Genomic DNA, 22,862 nt, shown 5'->3' on the forward strand with positions numbered 1-22,862 from the left:
CTAGCACATGTGGGCTCCTCTGTGGGATAAGAGATTCTTAATTCCCTGCTGGGAGATACCTGTATCACCATTTACGCAGAGCCAGCATGGAAGGCTGTGCAGTAAGAACTGTCACAGAGTTCACTCTTAATCCCCAGGGTCATTGGTAATTGGGGGACATCCAGGAAAACAAAGGTCCCATTTATCCTTGGAAACTGTAGATTTCCCAGCCTGGCTGAACAGGGATTCCCAACCCCCTCCATTTGAGCCCTCTCTGTCCACTCAGCTCCTTCTAAAGTGGCCTAGAGGTGGGAGGAAGGGGGAAAATGGAGCAGAATCAACAAAGAAGCAGTCCTTCTTTTCCCCTGGAAGATGGGGTTGCCAAATAAACTATAGAATATCCCATGAAATGTAAAATTCAGATCAAAACCAATAATGTTTTCATATCAGTATGTCCCTAATCTTGCATAGGGCATTCTTAGACTCTAACAGCTATTTAAATTTAGCATCTTGCATTTTTATTTGCTGACTCTGGCTTGTATCCTTTCCATTATTTACCTTCTCCTGAGCACTTGACCTTATTCCCATCTCTCCTTGAAGGAAGGGTAGCTCCCCACAACCAAATAGCTGGAACATTGTTCTAATTCTTTCTAATTCCTTAAAATAATATGCTGGTTGTATTTGACCTTTCCAATGGGCCAACTTAACTGAACCAGTTTACCCACAGAGATAGACCAGAAAAGAAACTAGATTTCCCTAAACATCCAAATTTGATGTTCCCCATAGACTGGCCTGTACTGCTCTCGGTTCCTAAACTTGTCTGATTTTCTTTATGATTTATTTACAGCCAGAAGAAAAATGCCAGTCGGAGGTAAGGAGCAGTTTGCGGGTTGGAATGCCTTTTTCTCTACTGCCTGACACCTTGCCCAGCACAACCTGGAAATGGAGTCCCACAGCAGGTAACCCTGTGCCTTGTCGTCTTTAGATCCGCAAGTTGAGACGGGAACTGGATGCCTCCCAGGAGAAGGTCTCCGCGCTGACCACCCAGCTGACAGCAAATGTAAGCGAGCCACCCCTGCTTCCGGTCCTGCCTTGGGGCCCCCATCCCAGCACACTGCGAGTAGCGCTTGTCAGCCTGGCCCTTCCTGCTTGTGTTCTTTAACATCTGTGCAGGGAGGGTGACCACCCTCACCTCATGTGATCTGTGCTGGTGGAATATTAAGTACTCATCAAAACACTGGTTTTCTTTCCCTTGCCCTTTGTGAGCATTTTGATCGTAAGGGCAAACCAAAAACAAAAAGAAAGAAGGAGGAAAAAAGAAATTTAGGGCTCCAGAGTAAATAGCCAAGCTGCTTTGTAATTATAATATGCATGATTACATGTTCAAGAGACATTGCCAACCAGCATTCAGTTCAACAAGGGTTTTGAATGCCAACTGTGCCTCGGGCGCTGTGGGTTCAGCAGCCAGCCAGCTCAGTCACTGTTATCTCAGCATTCCGCCTCTGAGAGGGCAGAGAGACAAAACAAATAATTTTCCTATAACATGGTTGTGGCAGAGATAAGGAGAGCAGGCTGTGAAAACATAAGGAGGAGCGCCTATCTCGGTCTCTGTGGAGGGTCAGGCAGGACTTCCCAGAGGGGTGACATCTGATGGATGTCTCCTAGGAGAGGGGTGGGGGGAGGACCGCATTCCAGCCGGAGAGAATGACCTGTGCGCATGCCAAGGTGAAAGCTCACCGTGCATTTGGGACTGTAATTAGAATCTGCAGCTTAAAGGTGGGAGAGAGGCAGGGTTAGAAAACAGGAGGTGGAGAGGAAGAGAACACTGAAGAAAGACAAAAGACAGAGCACAGAGCCCTGCCTAGTGAGCTTTCAGGCAGCAGTGAGATCGGAGCGGGCAGAGCAGAGGCAGGGCCCACCCACCCCATCAGCATGGCCGGAAGAGAAGCTCTGCTTCAGAGCCAGGCCCTGGCAAGGGCTGATACAAGGAAAGGCAGAGCCTGAAGTATTAGAAGGCACCCAGAGACCTCTGAGGCAAGGCTTCCTGCCCACGAGATCACAGCCCAGCCTGAGACCACGGGCAAATGTGTTGAAGCCTGTCGGAAGGCCCTCTGCGTGAGCCTGCAGCACTGTTAAAATGGAAAGCAACTTCAAAAGGTTGTCTTCCTTTGACCAAGACACCGAGTCAATACTCCAAAGTAATCATTTACCTGGAGCCTTTGCCCTGGTAACTCCCAGCGTAAGCCTGAATCTACTCGAGGAAACCATGTTGCCTAGGTTCTCTTGCTTTTCTGGAAATCTGCTTTTCCCCCAGAACCCTAACGTAGAAAGTTACTGTGTCTTGTGATCTTTTTTTTTTTTTTTTTTTAATTTTAAAGAGTAAAAGAAGGATAACATAATAATAGGAGGGGCTTACCAAATTACAGACAAAATGGTAGGAAATTATCAATGGTTATTGTTTTACATATTGTTATCTATAAGATAGTTTCTCAGGAAAACAAATAGACAAATGATAGTGAGTTACAGACAAAAGAGGTAGGAGATTATCAATAGTTGTTGTACTATACTTAGGTATCTTCAAAGTGGCATCTAAAGAATATAAATAGAACTATACTTGAGTGACCAATTGAATAATCATTCAATAATTCTCAATGGTTGTTGTAGGAAACTCTTGTGATCTTTTATTTCTTTCCTTCTGCTGTCAGTAATGCTGCTGTCAGCAGGACTTTAGGAGTGGAAGTGAGAACTGAATTCTGAAGCATAGATCTTATTTTTAAAATAGCAGAAGGGATCTGGGGGTTAGATTGTTTATCTGGATAACCAAATATGTGCATTTGAACTCTGAGCCAACAACAGATCCAATGAACTAGGGTCTCCTGGGTATGACCCAAATGTACAAGGTTTGCCAGTAACCTCCTCCAGGTGATTGTGGGCGGTGCTAGCTAAGAGCACCAGGTGTCAGTTGCAGCCCTTTACTAATCGACAAGTAGTAATCCTCTTACTTCACAGTCAACCTAGGTTAAATCCGCCACCAAAACTAGGCTTACCCAGGCCCTTCGGAGCTCTACTCTATTCCAGAGGAATCACAGTGAGATCTCTTGTATTAGTCCCAAAGAGTGTTGCTCCTCATAAAAGCCACTGAATCCGGTATTGTTTTAAAGTAAATATTTAGTCTTACCGCACACCACCGGCAGCACTAACATGTCTTATTGTCTGCTGCCTTTCTCGAAGAGCAGGCTGTGTTTGTTTTTCTAAGACAAACTACTCAAAGCCACCTTCCCTTGGTGTTTCCATACCGCTCGTGTTTGTTTTCCCTGGGAATGTGAGAATGCGCTTGATGAGAAGACTGTTGTGTGGCTCCCAACCACACTCAGCTCGCCTCTCCTCTCGTATTTGCGTAATCGCTCTCTGGACACAGAGGCAGCCCGTTCGCTGGCCAGCAGAATGGGATCCTGCAGCTCTGTGGAGCAAGTGTGGTTTCTTTCAGAGCTTACATAAACACCTTCTTAGGGACAGTCTTCCTGGGGTCAGCTTTTGGTTTTGTTTTTAACTGAAGAGAAAGCCCACAACGGAATCGTGGGTGGCAATCAAATGCGGAGTTGAAATCCATGGAAATCCACTCATTTGCCTTAAACCCTTTGTTCCTTTGCAAGGGTGGAAGATGTTAGACAACTGTGTCCTGACCATTTCCTTAGTTAACTGTGCGACTCTTGAATTGACTGGCTTTGGTGTTACCATGTTTTCCACTGCAAACCAAACCATGTCTCTTTATTTAAAATATAGAGGCATTTTCTCCACGTTTAGTAGAGGGCTAGAATGCAGCCAGAAAAAGTCATGGGAAGGTTCCCATTCTATTACAAGTGGCCCTGCTTCATCCCAGCAGCGGATCCTAGCTGTCTTAGCCGCTTTCTCATTGCTGGGTCCCAAGACTTAAAGGAGGAAGGGTTTATTTTGGCCACCTTTCAGTCTGTGGTTAAGTCGGTCCAGTGCAAGCAGCAGGGTGGAAGGACCTGGGAAGAGGAACACTGCTCACATCAAGGCAACCAGGAAGCAGAGAGCGAAGGGAGGAGCTGGACCCTGCCAGGCCACTTCCTCCAGCCATGCCTCACTGCCTGGCAGCACGCTTGGCACGTGCAGTTTAGTGCCCCACCATCCAATCACTGTCAGAACACACGAGGCATTAGGGGGACGCCCCAGGCCTAAACCATAAGACTATCTTTATCTCTTAGCTTCAACCATCTCTGTTTGCTGAAATCCAGTAAGCAGAGCTTCCGAGTCTCTCATCAGATGCTTCCTCAGACTGAGCTGCCACTGACCCGCCCTGCTTACCCTTCACCAGCAGCGGGGGAGCACAGGAGGGCTAGGGAGACCCGGTGTTGGCCCTCATCAAATGTGAGGTCTGCTGGCCCGTCGTGTCTGTTGCCCAGCTGCCTGTCCCTAGAGGACCTGCCACTGTTCCATTATAAAGTTAGAGTCGGACGGATACATGATCCAGGCTAGCTAATGGAGTCTTTTTTTTTTTTTTGATTCTGGAAATTGAACTCAGGACCTTATGCTTGCCAGGCAGGCACTTGTGCCGCTAACCTATATCCCTGGCAGCTAATGGAAATTCCTTAGTGTGACTATTTGAAAAAGCATCCTTTCCTTATTCTTGGTTAGTTTTGCTTTTTTTTTTCAGTGCTAGGGATTCAACCTTGGACCTTATCAATGAGCTACAGCATCAGCCCTTTTTTATTTTTTATTTTGAGGCAGGGTCTTAGTAAATCACTAAGTTGCCCAGGCTGGGCTCAAACTTACAGTATTCTTGCCTCAGTCTCCCAGAGTGCTGAGACTACAGGTGTGTACCACCACGCCTCACTGGAGCTTATTCTTGGTTTTAATGATATTAGCAGAATCCACCTCACACTTATTACTCTGTATACTGGGTAGAAGGCCTGGGGTTGGAACACAAAGTTCCCTCTTGCCCTGGAAAGGGAACTGGCAGAGAAGGAAAATGCCATATTTCTCAGTTCTAAAACACATGACTTTTTTTCCCCCCATGTTCTAACTCCTTTGAAAAATGGGTGCATATTTTAATTATAATTGGTAACCTTTTTTAAGCATCCTAATGATGTATAAAATCAGGGTGCATGGATGGTGTGTTCTAACGGATGTGTACATAGTGTGTGGGAGCCTGCAGGGAAGTTGTATCTCCCCAGGGCAACCAGGAGAGGTTTCTCCAGGGAGGTAGCAGATGGGCCTTGCAGTGCCTGTTATTAACTGGGATTCTAACAAGCAAAATATGCCACCCACTTGTTCGTTCATTCTACAAACATGCTCACAATGAACCTCTAGTGCGAGCTTGTTGCTTGCTGAACAACGGATCATCCCACGGTGTGGCAGAGAACACAAACATAAACTTGCACTCACAAGACCATGTGTATTTTTAACTACAGTCTCACAGACGTGGGAGAGAGAATGAATAGGAGGGAACCAGTCCAGGCCTGGGGTGTCACGAAGGCCTTAGCAGAGGGCTCTTAAGGCAGATGCATAAAACTTAGCCGGGAGGGAAGAGCAGCTGGGTAGAAGGGAAAAGGATGCCCAGGGGCCTGAGGTAGTAAGGACCACAGGGTGTGGAGGAAGTCAAAGCAGGAGCAAATAATCCCAAAGGGTGGTGGGAGGGGAATGCAAGAAGCCCCGAAGAAGCAGGCAGGGCCCAGATGGAGGGGTCCCAGGAAGGGTTTCCCTGTCTTGAAGACCAAGCATCTTTTAGGCATTCTTGCTGCACGGGGTAACCTAACCGAGTACCTGCTCCTCTTCCAGGCCCACCTTGTGGCAGCCTTTGAACAGAGTCTTGGAAACATGACCATCAGGCTCCAGAGTCTGACCATGACAGCCGAGCAGAAGGTAAGGCCTTGGCTTCCCCTCTTGGAGTTCACCACAAACCCCAAAATATTATGCATTTTCACGTCACATAATTATGTAGATCTTAACATGCTTCTTGGGCTAGTGAATTTAATTGTCAAGAGTAGATCTGTTGAGTAAACACTGAGTGATGGTAAAGGCACCAAGGGCCGGCCTTGTGGTCCCATTCCACTCCTTCTGTGTTACTATAGGCTGTAGGCACTGAAGGTTGGTCCCACTTTGGTCCAGCCTCATGCAGGACATGAAGGGCCTGCTGAGCTCCTTCCTCCCTCCCCTCCTCTGTTGAAGCCAAGTTGTCCTTCCCTGGAGGTCCATACAGCTCTGTATAAAATGGATTTGGGGGGATCAACGTTTCTTTCTCCTCCTCAGGATTCAGAACTGAATGAATTAAGAAAAACCATCGAGCTGCTAAAGAAACAGAACGCAGCTGCCCAGGCTGCCATTAACGGAGTAATTAACACTCCTGAGCTCAACTGCAAAGGTAAAGTAAGAAACGGCTTTCAGCCAGAGCACCTGGTGTCCTTGGCAGTGCATGATGCAACCTCCCTGCTGGAGGGCCTGGTCCCGGAATCCACCTCTGAATTGTAGGGCAGGTCCTGGAAAAGGAGCACCTTACCCTGGGTTCTGTCTGGCCTCCACCAAGGTGGCTAGCTCATCTTCTCCGCAATATCGCAAAAGAGAGGGGAAGTATAGACTTCTGTTGGTAGAGTGTCAAAGTGTATTACAGCCCTTAACTTCATTCGTGCTTCCGTATTTACATGCTGACACGGAAGAAACCGAAGTGGGTCCATCAGGACTCTTACGTATCCTGAAACCCTTGTCTGAATAAATTGTTTTGTCTTTAGTTGGGGTTAAAAATAACTTGGACGTGCAGCTGAGGTACCTCCTGTGCTGACAGTATGAACAATAGAAAACAGACCTAGGGCACTGTCGGTAGCTAGCACTGCAGGACGCTTAGCCTGTGCTCTAAGCACCCTGCTGCTTTTGTTATTTCATTTATTACCTCACCTGCCTTCCACAACAACCGAGTGTGTGTCACCCTAGTTCTTGCCTCATTGCACTGATGAGAGGCCTGAGTTTCAGGGTGGACAGTTGCCTCCTGAGGTCGGAGAGGAGTGGAAACTTCAGTGGCACTAGTCCCTGAGTGCGCTTGGCTCTGAAGCCGGCGCTCTTCAGGATGCAGCTCTGGGTACCGTGTCATCCTCAGTAGGGAAGTGCAGTTAGTTCAGGAATCCCTGGTGTGTTCAGTGTCCCTGGTCTTCCTGATATTGGACCTCCTACACAAAGTGAGGGTAGAATGGACACCGGAAGGATTGGCAAGAGCTGGCCAGACAGAGTAGAGGGAAGAGAATCACAAGGAGCAGGAACAGCACATGGAAGGTCCTGCACTGAGATGGGCTGACTGCTTGCAAGAGGCAAGCGTGGCCAGGAGCAAGACAGCAAAGGAGCAGGCCTGAGGGTGTGGCTCAGTGGCACAGCACCTGCCTCATAGGCATGAAGCCCTGGGTCGCATACCAGCACTGCAAAAGAGAGAAAAGGATCAGGTAGACGGGGCTGACAACAAAGGTGATTGCTACTTCAGTTCAGAATCGCACTTTCCTGCCTGTGTACAGCTTAAAAGCCTGGAGCTGGAGACACTCTTTTCTATGGCTCCCTTAACTTATGTTTAGCAAGGTGGGAAGAGGTAGATGCCATTTAAGTGACCAAAGAGGACAATGGCAGTCCCCTACTTCCAGACTTAGATGCCAGCAGTGGGTATCAGGTGATGGATGTCTCAGTGGAACATAGCTAGGGGTCCCCAGATACATGGGTTCCATTTCTGGGGTGGTTTCCCAAGAGAAGGGACTGGGCCCAAGTCAGCACGTGGTCACCCGCCTTGCCTCACTCCCCAGGAAATGGCACCTCGCAGGCTGCAGACCTCCGCATCCGCAGACAGCACTCTTCCGACAGTGTCTCCAGCATCAACAGCGCCACCAGCCACTCCAGCGTGGGCAGCAACATCGAGAGCGACTCGAAGAAAAAGAAGAGGAAGAACTGGGTGAGCGTCCGTCCACACACTCCCCAGGGTACCAGTGACAGCCCACTGCAGGGCCAGTGTCCCCGGGATAAAGCCCAGGTTGCCTCTTACCTCACCTCAGAGCCACAGACCTTTGGAAACAGATCCACAGAAATGGTTGCTGATAGATTTTTAGTAAAAGCAATGTTATGCCCAGCAAAACACGAGGAATGACGAAACCACCACCTGTAGCTTTTCCCTTTCATGAGACTTGCTGTGAGGTGCTCACCTTTCATTTCATGTGCGTGTTACCTCTTCCTCATCTATGCTGGCTGCAGAGTCCTAGAACAGCGACTCCTAAGTGGCCTCTTTGTACTTAGTTCCCAAAGTGGTTTTTGAGCATGAATCAGTAGTCATCCCATCCTTCACTAGCATCTTTAATTTTTTATACAGTTGCCTAAGATAGCATCAAAGCAAGCTCTGGGGGAAATTTTTTAACCATGTCGTCTAAATGAAAGTTTCATAATGCCAAGGTTAGGAGCTGGAGATGGTGCTAACCCTGGGGTCCTACCCCCAAATGGAGAGCTTAATAGAAGCAGTCTCCATTGGAGTGTTTCTCCATGTGTCCTTCATCCCGGCAAGCTGCTTGATTTTCTATGTGGCAGCTTTAAACAGTTGCGCCCAGGGTCCTAGGAACATTCCACCCCCAGTCCAGGTGCTAGTCCTGCTGTCGGGGCTTTGGAGCGCTGCCTTGTGCTGCTCTTGCTGTTGAAAGCAGGGACACCCCCAGTTACCTGAAGTTATCCAGTGCTCAAAGAACCCCCTCCGCCAACGCCGACAGCACTGTGTTCTCATAGTGGCTTCAGTGTCCTCATTCATTCCATACCCCTCCCACTCATTCTGTGCCGTCTTGGATGGGTGGCGAGGTCGAGCGATAGAGGAGTTGGGAGTTGAGTGATTTTCATTATCGATCATTGGCTTTGGAGGCAAATTAAAAGCCAACTCAGTGTGACCTTCTCATTCTGATTGATTTTTTTTTTCTTTAAGTTACTAATGAATAGCTCTTAGTCAACCCAATTGCTATGGCTAAATAGATAGGATTAACTCACGCTGCCTTCTCCTATGCAGTGAAGAAATATAGTCTGATTTGATTTTTGAGAGGACGAGAGAAAATTAGTTTCTATGAAAAGTCTCGGTCATCTCTTTTCTTCCAGGCAAGCAATAAAACTTGTTTACGTTACTTCCAGACTCTTGGTTATCAGTGAAATCAGGGAGTTGGATAATTGGCATTCTCAGCTTTTCCCAAAGCTTAATTCTGCCTAATCTTCATAATCTCCTCTTCCACCTGGCCTTTCAGCGGAGGTAGGGGCAAAGATTGAGTTTGCTGGCTTGTGTGGTATCCACCCTTCCGTTGCTATGACTACACTCTGGAAATTCGGCCAGACGTAGAAAACAAGAGAGCAAGAGGGTCTAGGTTCTCCCACAAGTTTTCCCACAAGCTGGACATGCAGTTAGAGATGAAACCCACTGATGGGAGAAAAATCCCATCAATTTGGCAAATGACCCATTGTCTGAATTTCTCACCAGCTAAGAAAATCCCTAAAATATATTTTCAGAAGGAAAACAGACTTTCGGTAAAGGAAATTACTTTTTTTTAAAGACCTTTCTTCCAGACAAGATATTATCTTTTTGGCTTAGAAAAATACATGCCCTGGCTTTCAGAGGATTGCTTTTTTTCCTTTTTCTTCTTTGTTTTTGTTTTTGGTTTCTTCGGTTTTTTTTTTTTCCGGTACCGGGAATCAAACTCACGACATCGTGCTTGTCAGGCAGGCCCTGTGCCACTGAGCTAAATCCCCAGCCCCTCCTTTTTCTTCTTTAAAGACAGTCTTACTCAGTTGCCTAGGCCAACCTGGAACTTAACCATCCTCCTACCTCAGCCTCCCAAGGAGCTGGCATTATAGGTGTGCTCCACCATGCGTAGCAGAGAATTGCATTTAATTCTTTATGTTCTTAGAATTTTCAGGTCTATCTCACGGCTTGAGGAAATTATACCAATTCCTTTTTTCTAATATGGTTAAAAAATCTTAAATGACTGTCCATATTTTGATGAGCAAGATGGCTAATTCCCTGCTTACCAGATTATCTTCTCTATCCAAGGGCAGTGGGTGCTCCTTGGTAGAGATGGCAAACAGCTGTACAGCCCTTTGGGGCCAGTACAGCCGTGAGGCTGCCATTTCTCAGAACAGAAGGCAAGCCCCACCCCTGCTCCAAACTCAGGCACCAAGAGCTGACTGGTAAGAGCCAGAGAGAGGGAGAGAAGCTCAGAAGGTGGGGCAGCTGCTTCAGTAAGGCAGGGAGGACCCAGATCGTCGGGACTCCAGGGCCTGCCCTTCCCATCATCTCATGCTGGAGGGAGCTGCCACTTGCCTGTAAAGGTCCCGGTGCCTCCTGGAGAGCTCCTCTGTGCCTGGTGTTTATTGTTAGCCATGTTGCGTCCGAAAAGTCCAAAGCTTTCCGTCACTGGCTTTCTCTGTTAAAAATTGTCTTTTTTCCTTCCCCTTCCCCATTTTTTGCTTGCGTTTTCTCTGGCAGGTCAATGAGGTAAGCGAGACCAACTTTCCTATCAGATACCAAGCTAACCCATCCATTGATATGACTAACCTCGTCCTGGCACCTGTCACCCTGTCTGCGCATCCTGCTTTGTTGCTGTTAACCTCATCCTCCCGACACCCATCTGCTGAGCCAGGCTCTGTCTTGCTGTTGGCATCTAGTCTTGAACCCAGAGTAGGCATGGAATGTTACCCACAGGTCCAGTCCTCTGAGCTGTCAGCACCGGATAACTCTTCTTCCCTTAATGCACTGATTCCAGAGAGCTGTGGGCGCCTGTTCCGTTGCTGGGGGAGTTGGGAGAAATAATAGCTCTTCTATATGCATGTCTCTGGTTAGCCAAGGCCTAAGCGTTGGTGCAGCTCCTGCGAGGCTGACAATCTCATCATATATTCAGTTGCGCAGCTCCTTCAAGCAAGCTTTTGGGAAGAAGAAGTCCCCTAAGTCGGCATCCTCTCATTCGGACATCGAGGAGATGACGGATTCTTCTTTGCCTTCCTCGCCAAAGTTACCACATAATGGGTCCACAGGATCCACTCCTCTGCTAAGGAATTCTCACTCCAATTCTCTGTAAGTCTGTCCATTGGGTCACTCTATCTGTCACATGATGTCTATAGCCCCCATAAGAAGCCTCTCCAGACACGCATGGCTGGGAGTCCTGTTATGACATGTCAACTCTTTGGGACCTTTCATGTTCTACTTTAATGGGACTTTGCTTAGTTTCCCCATGTTTGAGGAACGGGAAGGTTGAGTGAAAAAGGAAACTCAGGTTTATAGTATGGTGTTATTGGTGCCTGGGATGAGTAGCCAGCCTTAAAATTACTTAGCTTTGCATTTCTTGCCATGGCAAAGTGGGATCATGGATCTTGTCCCCTTATCCTAAGGATCAAACAGGATAAATTGATATAAAAGAGCCAGAACCATTTACCATGAGGGAGAGATTGTGCTAGGAGTGTTGGCAATTTTTGACGAAATTCTGGCTCATTTGGGTGGCGAAACGTAATTACACTTTTCTTCTTTGTTCAAAATTTGTTAAGTCTTTGATGTCAGAAATTAGATCTTTAAAAACTAGAGAGATTTAGGGATAGTCCTCTTTACCAGAGGAGTGTCTATTTTGTAAAATGATTCATTCTAGTGAATTTACTTTCAGATAGCAGCTTGTATGTCTCTCTCTAGGGACATAGGGTGTTTGGGTGCTATCCCCCGGGCTATAGTGACATGGAGAAGAGCCATCTGCCCTTGCCCATCCTGCTCCCAGTTTCTTACTGTGCTTCAGACCTCATGCAGGCCCGGAAAGGCCCTGGCTCTAGTGCCAAGAGCAGGCATGGCTTGGTGTGGGTGGATGGGGTCCCTGGTGTCCACTCAAAACATGGCACACCTGGCTCGCTGCAGCAGAGAGAAAGGCTGCCTCTGCCCAGAGGGGCTGGACTCCATGTGAGACCTTGGTCCTCTGCTGGGCTTAGAATCATCTGTGATGAACCAGATCACAGGTAGTCTGCGAGGAAAGTGACCAGCCAGAGAAGAGAGAGATTGGTGATATCAATCCCAGTTTCCTTGTTGGTTAACATGGAGGTGATTGCATCTACTTCACTGGATGCTTGAGAGAGGCAAGTTAGGTACTATGACTCAGGGCCTCCATCTTCCCATTCTGTCATCCTTCCTTCTCTGGAGGCTCTGTTCATAGAGGCAACCCTATGTCTGCTTACCCAGCCAGGCCTCTAAGGGCAGCAGCCCGCACTAGTGCCCAAGCCCTGCCAAGGTGCCTTCTAAATGGGTCCCAGAAGTGCAAGGAAGATCATACTGTCCAGAGGCCAGGTCTTTGTGACACACCAACTGCATGGAAGACAGGAAGTGGAAGAGTGGAATCCATCCCCACGACCCCATAGTGAAGGATGACCACCTGGGGTCACCATTGTGTGGAGACAATCAGCTCCCCCTTGGTTAGGGTACAGTGTACTAAGAGGGTGGCCACGGGAATGTGTATCTCTGTTATGGGAGGGGATACATCTTTGTGAGGAGAGAAAGGAAACAGAACTCTGAAGCCTGCACCCCAGTCTGTCCCTGGAGTGCCTCATGTTTTCTGGAATGACAGATTGCACGAATAGTGGAGAATATGAGTCCTCCTTGCTCAACCATGCGCCCAACAAGTAAACGTAAGGCAGATCCTATATTGGCCATCCTCCATCCCAGGCATTCCGCTTCACTCATTCCCTGACAAGAAGAAAAAGGAACCCATCATCTCTTGGTATGTTGATCTGAACTCTGCGTTGCATAGCCAATGCAGCAGAGCACCATGTGCCTGTGTCCTGCAGAGTCTAAGGAGGATGTTAACCCTGGGGAGAGTAGGGACCACTGGGGACATGAGACAGTGCTACTCACTCCACTCCAGAGCCTCCACTCCTTGTCACGCACCTTTCCTAGCTCTGTTCCAACAGCATCTGGGACTAAGAAAGCTCCATCTCTGGTTGACACTGTATGCCGGGGGTCAGAGGTGGATGTTAAATGGAGAATCCTAAAAAAACTGGAACAGTCAGGTAGCACAAAGGGTTAATGCTTGAAGGAAAATGGTGCTTGGATCCAAAGTACTTGGCAGCAACTTGAGATGCTGCGGTCAGGAAAGGCCCCCTTGAGGTGACATTTCAGCTGAGATTTTTATAAGGGAGGAACCACCACTTCGTTCTGGTCAGTAACCCTAGCTGCAGTAACAAACTCGATCACAAGCTCAGTGGCTTTACTTAACACTGTTTATTTCTGGCCTGCTCCAAACCCAGTGTGGATCTCCTAGTCAGCAGATGGCTTACCCTGACTGGGTGTTCTGTCGGGCGCTCTGTTTCCACCCAGGGCAGGAGAGGGGAGGAAGTGGGGAAGATCTGTAGGAGGGTTTTACAGGCGAGGCCTGGAAGAGGTGCCTAGGGCTTCTTCCCAGTCCACTGACCAGGCCTGAGGGCTGGGCCATCTGCGGGGGAGGAGGTGAAGGAGGAAATGGGCTTTGGTGGCACGGATCAGCCTCCCAAACAGCACAAGGATCCATGAGTGGAAGCTGGGTGGATTTGTCTGAGACAGAATGGTGGCCAGCCTGCCTGTCACCGGGTGGTTGAGCGACAGAATGGAAGGAAGAGAGGCTGCAGCAAAAGCAGGGCCCACAGCATGCAAGGCTCTGCGGTCAAAGGGAAGTTGCTCCTGAGCTGATATGCAGAGGGTTGACACGAGGAGTCTTGAGCAGAGAGGGGAGGTCATCTGAAAGAGTATTCTGTGGACAAGAACATAAGGAGCAAGAGTGAAGGAAAGGAAGGTGTAGCCAGTCCCTTCCCACGGCTCTTGCCACTCCGGCTACCAGCTGTTCTTTGAACACCTGACTCCCACCTCACATCCTCTGCCCTTGCCGTGCCCATGATCTGACGGACTGCCCCTCTGGACAGTCACATTGTCAGGTCAGTGTGGCCTTATGAAGGCCTGGCCTGTCCACCTTGGATAAAGTAAACCCAGCAAAACCCAGCATTGCCTGCTAGCCCTTTCCCCGCTGCTTCATTTTTTACCACTGCACGTCTTACCATCTGATGTATAAATTCTCATTGGTATTTGATTCTCTGTCCCTCACCCTACTCCTAAAAGTGCCATGAGGTGGGTACCATATTGGTTTGGAGGCACTCAACTATCTGGTGGTATGAATGAATGACGGTATTGGTGAGTCCTTGATGAATTTAGTTCTGGAAGAAAAGCTGGAGGTACATGGTAGTACAGCAGATGTGTAGAATGAGAAAAGAGAAGAATAATCCTAGATGTTTCTAGATTTGCAGCTTGGCTACCCGGGTTGGATGGGAGGCCCAGCTGGGAGTGTTCGGAATCTGAAGCTCTGGCATTGCCACAATAAGATCGAGATGCTCAGCAGATACTCATATGTAGCAGCCAACCTGCCTGGAGCTTTAGGAGGCATCGTTGGGGTGGCACAGGCTCCTGGGTGATACTGAAAGCTGGGAAACTGGAGTTCTCCAAGGGGCTGGAGATGAGGAGGAAGAAAGGGACAAGAACTGAGCTCTGGGGCCTGCTGATGTTTGAAGTTGCGGAAGAGAAATTAGAGCAGCCAGCAAGGCGGAAAGACACCCAGGAGGAGAGAAAAGAAACTGCTTGGAGGCTGAACTAGAAAGTTAGCCACATGCCCTGGGTGGCCAGGTCAGATGAGAGGAGAGTGGTGGTGATGCGCTCTGCTGTATGGGCCCCTAAGCAAGGATGCTCCTCCCAAACCACTTTTCCCGTAGGGATGGGGCAGGGTAGGCTCTTGGCTCCCAAGCTCCTTTCTTACATTCCACAGTCTCCGTGGACACTGGAGATGTTTGTTTTTGGTCAAGTTTTCCAAAGGGTGGGCTGAGAGCAAATGCTGCTTTCCAACCTTGAAAGGTTTGTAAGAATGTGCAAATCTAGATGAGAGAGGGAGTTCAAAGAAGAAACCAAAGGCAGAGGAGTTGGGCTTAGAGAATTCCCCACCCCGTGGGCGAAAGGAATGGCAGCTGCGGGAAGGCGATGCTTCCCACACTGGAGGCGTTTGAAATGAGGTATGCCACCAACCCCGCCCCTGGACAAGACGGTGGGAACGTGCTGGAATAACAGGTTAGGGTCTGGAACACATACTTGCCTCAGTGGTCCAAAACCTGGACCAATGTGTATTTAGTGCCTACTGGGTACAGTGCAGGAGCTAAGCAGTACCTTCCAAGTTTGATCCCAACCTTGTTATACTTGAATACTATGACCTTGGGCATGTTAATATCTCTGCCTCAGCCTCCCCATGTTAGAAATGGAGATGATTATATTTCATGGAGTTGGTAGTATACAAAGTGAACAAAAGAATATGCTTCTAATGCCTAACCCAGTTGTTCATGCATTCAGCAAACATTGCTGAGCACCTACTGTGTGTTGGTTAATAAGACCAGACATTAGAAAGGATGCAAGAATAAGCCTGGAGCCAGCAGAAGGTAACCTGTGAAGGGCAGTGAAACTATTGGTGACAGGGCATAGGTCTACATGGGAAAGGAGTCAGGCAAGGGGAAGGGAACGCTTTATCTTAGATAGTAGGGACAGGGACTAGAAACTAGTTCAGAGTGCTGCAAGAGAACTTGTTTTCTGTAGCAGCTGTGCGTTTTAGGGCATCCCTCACAGGTAGCTGATTTTGGAAGACTCTTATAATCCCAACACAAGTTGTCTTCATTTTAGTTTGCTTCCCTTTTGTCTTAGACTATTTCCTGTTGCTATAATAAAAAGCTACAGACCAGTAATGTATAAAGACTAGAAGTTTATTTAGCTTGCGGTTCTGGTGTGAGGGTGTTTTTGCTATGTGGTGGAGGGTATCCCATGATGAGCCAGAGCGAGCCTACTCACTTGGTCTTTCTTCCTCCTCTAAACAGACACAAATTCAATCACTGGGCCTCACTCCCAGTGAGCTCATGTAATGCTAATTACCTCTCAAAGGCCCCACCTCCAGATAGCCTTAACCTGTGGCTCTGGGGATAGAAAATCACCATGAGTTTTGAGGTGGACAGACACCCAGGCCCTAGTATCTGTGGAAAGTTATTGATTGGCCAAGCTCTGTAGAGTAACCCATGTGATGCAATCCACAGATAAGTACTGAGGAAATATTTGGGAAAAAGCACAGACAGTGTGACACGGATGGAGTGGCTTCCTGTGGAGCATTGGGGTGGACCAGTCTGATACCCCTAGGACCCGAGAAGACTGTTCTGTCCCATGGAGTGGATTCCTCCCTCTGCCCAGGGCATGGCTTGGCTGAGAATGGTGTGTCACAGTGGAGTTTTGTTCAGATGTTCCACTCCATTGAAACTAGGAAGCTATGGTCCTCAGGAAAGAACCCGTTCTTACAAGGCCCCCCAAAAACACAGCTCTATAGATACAACTTGCAAACTACAGACCACTCAGAGCACAAAGAGCTGGGGTTAGCGGTTGGGCGAGTGCGATATAAATTCCAGAGGCATTTCTATATCTCTAGCCCTTTCAGTCCTAAATCTAATAGCTTCCATTCCTTGTGGGTATGAAATAGGAATTACGACACCTTCAGGAGTGCCTTGCATTTTCCAAGAAGATTTTGAAGCTCAGAAGCTTCCTTGGTCACTGATAACTTTTAAAACTAAGAAGTGGCTTCACGCTTAAATCCAAACAGATCACATGTAGGTCAAGGAAGCAGGACCAGAAAGGTTTGTCTGTTCAAGTTAAAATTTTCGTCTAGTTCTTTCTGCCCCCCAAATACAATTATGTCTCTTTTAATAGTTTTGTAAATTATTATCCTTTAACAATTAAAACGTCCACCCCCTCACCTAGTTTTTACCGGTCAGGTTTAGTTTGGCCTCAAATCCAACACTTGGGTCTTAGAGAGCCACTCTTGAGGTCCTGGAGCAGACTCTTGAGGTCCTGCTGTGGTGACCACAAACTCCCATTGCATTCAGGCATCATCAGCGTCAGCGCCATAACTTTATGAACTTGGGGTTTTCTGGTTTTGGGATTGGTTTTTTTTTTTTCCCCCATCTCCAGTCCAGTAAGCATCAAAGCTTTCTAGTTTGGATCACCCAATACCCCAGATGCTATGATCTTTTGAGTCCACAGCACTTCTTTTTTTTTTTTTTTTTTTATTTTTTTTTACACTGACTATATTTTAATTATAAAACAAGAATATGAACAAAACATTTTAAAATAATCTCAATCATTTGGCAACTCCTCACATCATTGCAAGAGACAAATTTGACCTTAACAAAAGTTTAATTTTATGAAAAACTTAAGTTGGATAATTTGTTAAAACATGTTTTTAAAAGAATCTGGCAAAAAAAAAAAAAAAGAAAAAAGAAAGAAACCAACTTCTATCCTGAAATAACTGTGTATAATAACAACATAAATTCCCGGAGCTGAGTAGGTAGGAGTGACCTAATTGTCAGTACACTTCTCTTTGCCCATGGGAGGAAGTTGGAGAAGCTTCAGAAAGCACAGAGGGGCGTGATCACTAACAGAGGGTTCTGCTGCAAGAGGTGGAGTGATTTTTCCTGAACCAGAATCTCTAACATCACAGGGGCTGGTGCTAAAGTCACAGATGCAAGCATAATCTAAAAACAAGTTACATTCTTAAAAAGCAGTTCCAACTGTGAACAGAAAAGTAATGAAAGCCTTTTGTTTAGCTAAGCTACTTTACTTGGATACATGGGAGAATTTCTGTATTTCCTGTCGGGTCATAGGCGGATAGTTACAGGGCAGGCAGGGTCCTACAGAAGCTTCCAGTAATGACAGCACAGCATTTAAAACCCTTTTTATTAAAAATAAAATAAAATGAACAGACTGTAAAGTTCACAGGTAAGTTTTTTCTATAAATTAAAGTTTTCATTGATTAGCATCATACATAGAGTAAAATACAACCTATTTTTACATGTTTATGCACTATACACAGATCTCCTGGTGTCTGATGGGCTGGAGGGGTTTGTCTTAGTGATGTATCACAATTTAATAGAGGAATTATCTTTTTTGGATGCTGCATTTCATCATGACTTTTGGGATCTTCCATTTTTGCACTGACCTGCCAGGTGTCTTAGAGAGAACCCAGACTTATCAAGAAAGGAGCCCAGCCCAGGCTTTTCTTCAGAAGGAGCTTCTCGGCAGAGTCCTGTGGTCACCTCAATCCCATGCACAACTGCAGAGGAAAGACAAGCAGCCAAGCTGTGACAGGGATTACAGATGGAACTTTGGCTTCCTTGTCACATTGTCTTCTGCTTTCTAAGCCCTGAAAATGTTTCTTTTTGCTGTGAGTTGTAGGAAGCAGGTCCAGTGAGATCAGAAACGCATAAACTTCTTCCCAGAGCTTTGGCTTTCTTTCCTTTTGGGGTCAACACAAATCATCCCCGAGCTATTTAACCTTGGAGTTTCTAATCTTGAAAACAAGAGAGTTGACCTTGATTCTTCGAATGAGCTTAGACCTCAGAGGCCACATGGTGTCATTACAGGGGCCCAGCTGTGTACACACGGAGAAGGTATTCAAACCCCAAAGGTTGCTGCTCCCATTTGCTGTCTCCTGCTTATCCCCTTGATTATTAGGATTTTGCCAAAAGGCACACGACAGCCATTCCGATTGCCAAATCTGCAAAGAAGGAGTGGACCACTGGTCAGGAGGGGGCTGAAAGGAGATGAACTCGGAGGCCCAGTTGCCACTAACATTTCCTTTCCCTAGAATCTCAGAGTGCATGGATAGTGAGGCTGAGACCGTCATGCAGCTCCGAAACGAGCTTAGAGACAAGGAGATGAAGCTGACAGACATCCGCCTAGAAGCCCTCAGCTCTGCCCACCAGCTGGACCAGCTCCGGGAGGCCATGAACAGGATGCAGGTGAGAGCCTGGGACAGGGACGGAGCCCAGTCTTCCAGGAAGGAGCCCCAGCGCCCGCTTGCTGCCAGTCCCCAAAGCTACATTACAATTGGGGGGCCTCCCTCTGCTTTTTCAGCCTCTTTCTCTTTCAACTATGTCTACAGAGTCCTCTGACCAGTCCAATGAAAGTCCAAGAGTAATCCTGCCCCAGCTTCCTGCAGTGTGGTCCCCTTCACTGGCTGTCAAACCTTTTACAGGGTCCTTTTCTCTCCTAATCTACCCTGCCCTCCCCTTCTTTACTTCCTACACTCTGCTTAGGCCAGACTGCTGCTCCCTCTGCTTGCCCTGGGCACTTCTGTGCCGGACCCTTCCCAAAGCCCAGCCTGGTACTGCTGCCCGCGCAAAGCCTTGCAGGTCCTGCAGCTGCAGATTAATCCCTCTCCCAAATATATCTGTAGATTTGTTCTTACAGGCTTTCCCTCATCTGTCCTGGAGAAGACATCTAGGTCTTCTGAGATAGGTTTTTTCTTCTCTCTGGATATTGCACCTGCCTTGCTGTCTTGGTAACTTTGCTCTCCTTGCTGAGACAAAATACCAGACAAAGAAAGGTTTATTTAGCTTACAATTTGTGGAGGTTTCAGTCCATACTTGGCTGGCTCCAAGGCAGAGTGGCACACAGCAGAAGCAGCAGTTCCTGGCAATGGAACAACAAAGCAACAAGTGCAAAAGGGAGGAGTGGCAGAGAAGAGCAAGCCTCTTTCCCTCCCTTATATTGTAAGCAGGCTACCCTCACCCAGGGGGCGTGTAGCACTCATGTCCTCCTCTTGCTCAGGCTCAGGATGAATACAAAGTAAGCACCTTGGCTCCCTGCTGCGTCACATAGTTAACCTTTTAAATTTCTCAAATTGACACAATGAACAACATCCCAGAGGTGTCAGGGCATGTTCTTTTCACCCCAGGACGCAGACCTGCTGAGTCACTTAGTCAAACCTCTAGACTCCCCAAGTTGACACAAAGTATCAACCATAACACTTACACACACCAAGTTCTTCATAAATAGTCACAGAATGAAGGACTCTTGTGGGCTATGCTAAGGGGAGAGCATTTCCCAACAGTGGATCCCTGGAATACGTGCGAGGATCTGTGAAAGGAGAGTTCCTTCATTAGCTGCATTTGGGAAATATGCGTCCGCTTAGGTTCACAGAGTAGAGCAGCTCACGAAAGGCTCTGAGAAGTACTGCAGTGAAGAAACCTGGCAAGCTCAAACAGCCTCTGGGAAAGCCAAGTTTGTAAGAGCTGCTTTTCAAAGGCCAGTTCTCTGGAAGGATGGAGCCTCGCCTACCAAGCATATCTACACAGCAAAAGTAGAATTTCTGTGCACATCGCTTGCCTTGGCTGGGCGAGCCCCGTGGTTCCTGCAGGGAATTTTAGATGCTCCATTTTCCTTTTACATTCACCTACTAAGTGGGCTTCCGCCTCTCCTCTTTGCAGAGTGAAATAGAGAAGCTGAAAGCTGAGAACGACCGGCTGAAGTCAGAGTCTCAGGGCAGTGGCTGCAGCCGGGCACCCTCCCAAGTGTCCATCTCCGCATCCCCCCGGCAGTCGCTGGGCCTCTCCCAGCCCAGCCTGAACCTCACCGAGTCGACCAGCCTAGGTGAGTGGCTCAGAGCGCTGGGGCAGGCTGGGCCCTGCAGCTGGAACTCTGGTCTCGGGGCTGGAGCCCGGGAGAAACAGATCAGCAGATGACAAGAGGCAGCAGGCGTGTGTGCACTGGAGTGTGTGTGTCTGGGTGTGCGTCTGCTACCAACATGAGCCCAGCCGTGAGAGCGCTCTCATGCTTTGCTCCAGTGCCGCCAGTTCTCCGAGCGTGAGCTTGGAGCCCCTTGCCCACCACGCTGAGTTCTGTTTGATCCATTGAAGAGGCTCACCTGCTAGTGGAATGCTGCATACACCCCATGGCAGCAGCTCCCCACCTGGCAGTGACTTGGCCCATGACCTTCCTGGCTTCAGGACGGATTCCATCATCAGTGACCACAACCTGGGTTTTCTTTGTGAGCATATCGAGGCTGATGCTTTTATTTTTTATCCATGATGCTGCTGTTGCTATTATTGTTTCAGTTGAGTCTCCTCACACATCCATTCGGCAAGACACATCGTCAGCCCGCTGGCTCCTTGGTTGGTCCACTGTGGTTTTTTGTGATCATCCTCCATTCTGCCCTCCCTCCCCTCCCCCCCGCACCCCGACACCTGGTTTGTCCCGCTGCTCGGCCCACTGGCAGCGGGGGTGTCAGGAAGCCGGCTTTGCTGTCCCCATGTGCCTAAGGCTGTTGATGTTTTCCATTCGCAGACATGTTGCTGGATGACACTGGTGAATGCTCGGCTCGGAAGGAAGGAGGCAGGCATGTTAAGATAGTTGTCAGCTTTCAGGAGGAAATGAAGTGGAAGGAGGTTAGTTGGATCCCTTTCCCTGCTCTGCCTGTCCCTCCCCCAGGCAGTACTACCTAGCTTAGTGATTGCATCGTAACACTGCTTCACCTCAGAGCCTGAGGTGACTCAGAAATACTACTAATGCTTTTCTGAATACAGTAGTCCCCCCTTATTCATCAGAGACGCGCTCCCAGACCTCCAGCAGATGCCTAAATCCAAGGATAGTACAAAACCCTACATACGTGTTGTTTATTCCTATATATATCTATGATAAAATATAATGCATAAATATGGAAATTTAAGAGATTGACAATAACTAATAACAAAATAGAACAATTATAGCATCATACTGGGTTGACCATGGCTCACTAAAGCATAGAAAGAAAAACCTGGGATAACCGGAGACTGCTGGTACATCACCCTGCCAGGCCTTTGACAGTTGACATGAGCGGGCAGCATTTCCATTTTTCTCATGCTGAAAGTCTAATAAAGCACACTAAAAACATGTTGCACTTTCCTGTAATTAACCAGATACTAACATCCTTCAAGATGGCTTTTCTGAGGTTAATATATCCCCAAGCACTTCCAAGGCAGTTTAAGCACATTTAGCTCCAAAGACACAGAAATAAGTTGACTGAGCCCAGCTGGCCAGCAGCACCAGGCCGTTGACAAAGTGGCCGTGGAGAGAGGCCTACAACCCCAGGGGTCACATGGGGGGTGCTGAGCGGAGCTGGTGGGGCACCTTGTGTTCCCAAGGCTGGGAATCTGTGCCGAGCTCCAGAGACCACGGCTAGAGATTTTAGGGCTGGAGCTAGAGTTGCATCTTAGTCAGAGATTAAATCCTAAAGATGCTCTCAGTGACCTTGGCTTAATATGTAAGTGGGAAATGCCCTCTGAGTCATGATTTCAAATCTCCTTCAATTTTTGCTTTTTTTATTTCTTAGCATTTCTAGCCAATATGCTAGTATAGTTTCTCATAGCAAAGGAACCTACAGTACCCGTAGACACAGTGTCTGTAAGCAGGCTTTTCTCTGCCATGATTTGTCCTGTGTGGCTGGCTTGTTAGCCTCATAGAAGGGAGAAAAACAGAATCTGGGGCTGTAGTGTCATCTAGCCTAGAAAGAGACACCACATAGCTCCAGTCTCAGAACCCCAGCTGGAGGAGTGGCAGGCTGTCCCGGAGAATTCTGTTCCTGCAGCATCCTTACAGTAAATGCAGGTGACACCTGGGAATGGCATCGATTCTTGTGCATTTACAAAATTTCCAACAATTTCACCAGTTACATCCTACTGGATCACAACAGCATCCAGGGGAGGTTGGCTGACCAGAAGTTATCAGCTTCATTTTACAGTTGAGAAACTCAAGACCCGAATACCACTTACTTGAGGCCACAAAGCAAACGTGAAGTCACCTTGCTGCAGCACTGGTCTTTGCTGATTTTGCTGAACTGCCCTGTGCCTTATCCTCTCCACTTACCCCACCCCGTCCGTAACCTTGTCCTTAAGAGCATAGGCGAGGGGGCTGGGGATTTAGCTCAGCGGCAAAAAGCGCCTGCCTGGCAAGCGCAAGGTCGTGAGTTCAGTTCCTGGTACCAGAGAAAAACCAAAAA

At 47.8% G+C, this 22,862-nt stretch overlaps 1 protein-coding gene across 5 annotated transcripts in view; it reads left to right on the forward strand.

Moving 5' to 3' along the window:
• The window catches only part of Nav2 (neuron navigator 2), a 382,236-nt gene that overhangs the window by 323,082 nt on the left and 36,292 nt on the right, over positions 1–22,862 (forward strand). For 2 of the 5 annotated variants that reach the window (XM_013502962.1, XM_005401717.2), the window contains 10 exons: positions 827–850; positions 965–1,039; positions 5,782–5,865; positions 6,253–6,364; positions 7,776–7,921; positions 10,472–10,480; positions 10,884–11,056; positions 18,693–18,846; positions 20,317–20,479; positions 21,173–21,273. In XM_013502962.1, coding sequence (XP_013358416.1) covers positions 827–850; positions 965–1,039; positions 5,782–5,865; positions 6,253–6,364; positions 7,776–7,921; positions 10,472–10,480; positions 10,884–11,056; positions 18,693–18,846; positions 20,317–20,479; positions 21,173–21,273 — 1,041 coding nt within the window. Of the gene's footprint in view, positions 1–826; positions 851–964; positions 1,040–5,781; positions 5,866–6,252; positions 6,365–7,775; positions 7,922–10,471; positions 10,481–10,883; positions 11,057–18,692; positions 18,847–20,316; positions 20,480–21,172; positions 22,825–22,862 lie in introns of those variants that run through there. The other 3 variants (XM_013502960.1, XM_013502961.1, XM_005401718.2) reach the window with 2 other exon arrangements.

This window comes from Chinchilla lanigera, unplaced genomic scaffold (assembly GCF_000276665.1).
Source record: "Chinchilla lanigera isolate Chin_1 unplaced genomic scaffold, ChiLan1.0 scaffold00075, whole genome shotgun sequence".
Classification (NCBI taxonomy): domain Eukaryota; kingdom Metazoa; phylum Chordata; class Mammalia; order Rodentia; family Chinchillidae; genus Chinchilla; species Chinchilla lanigera.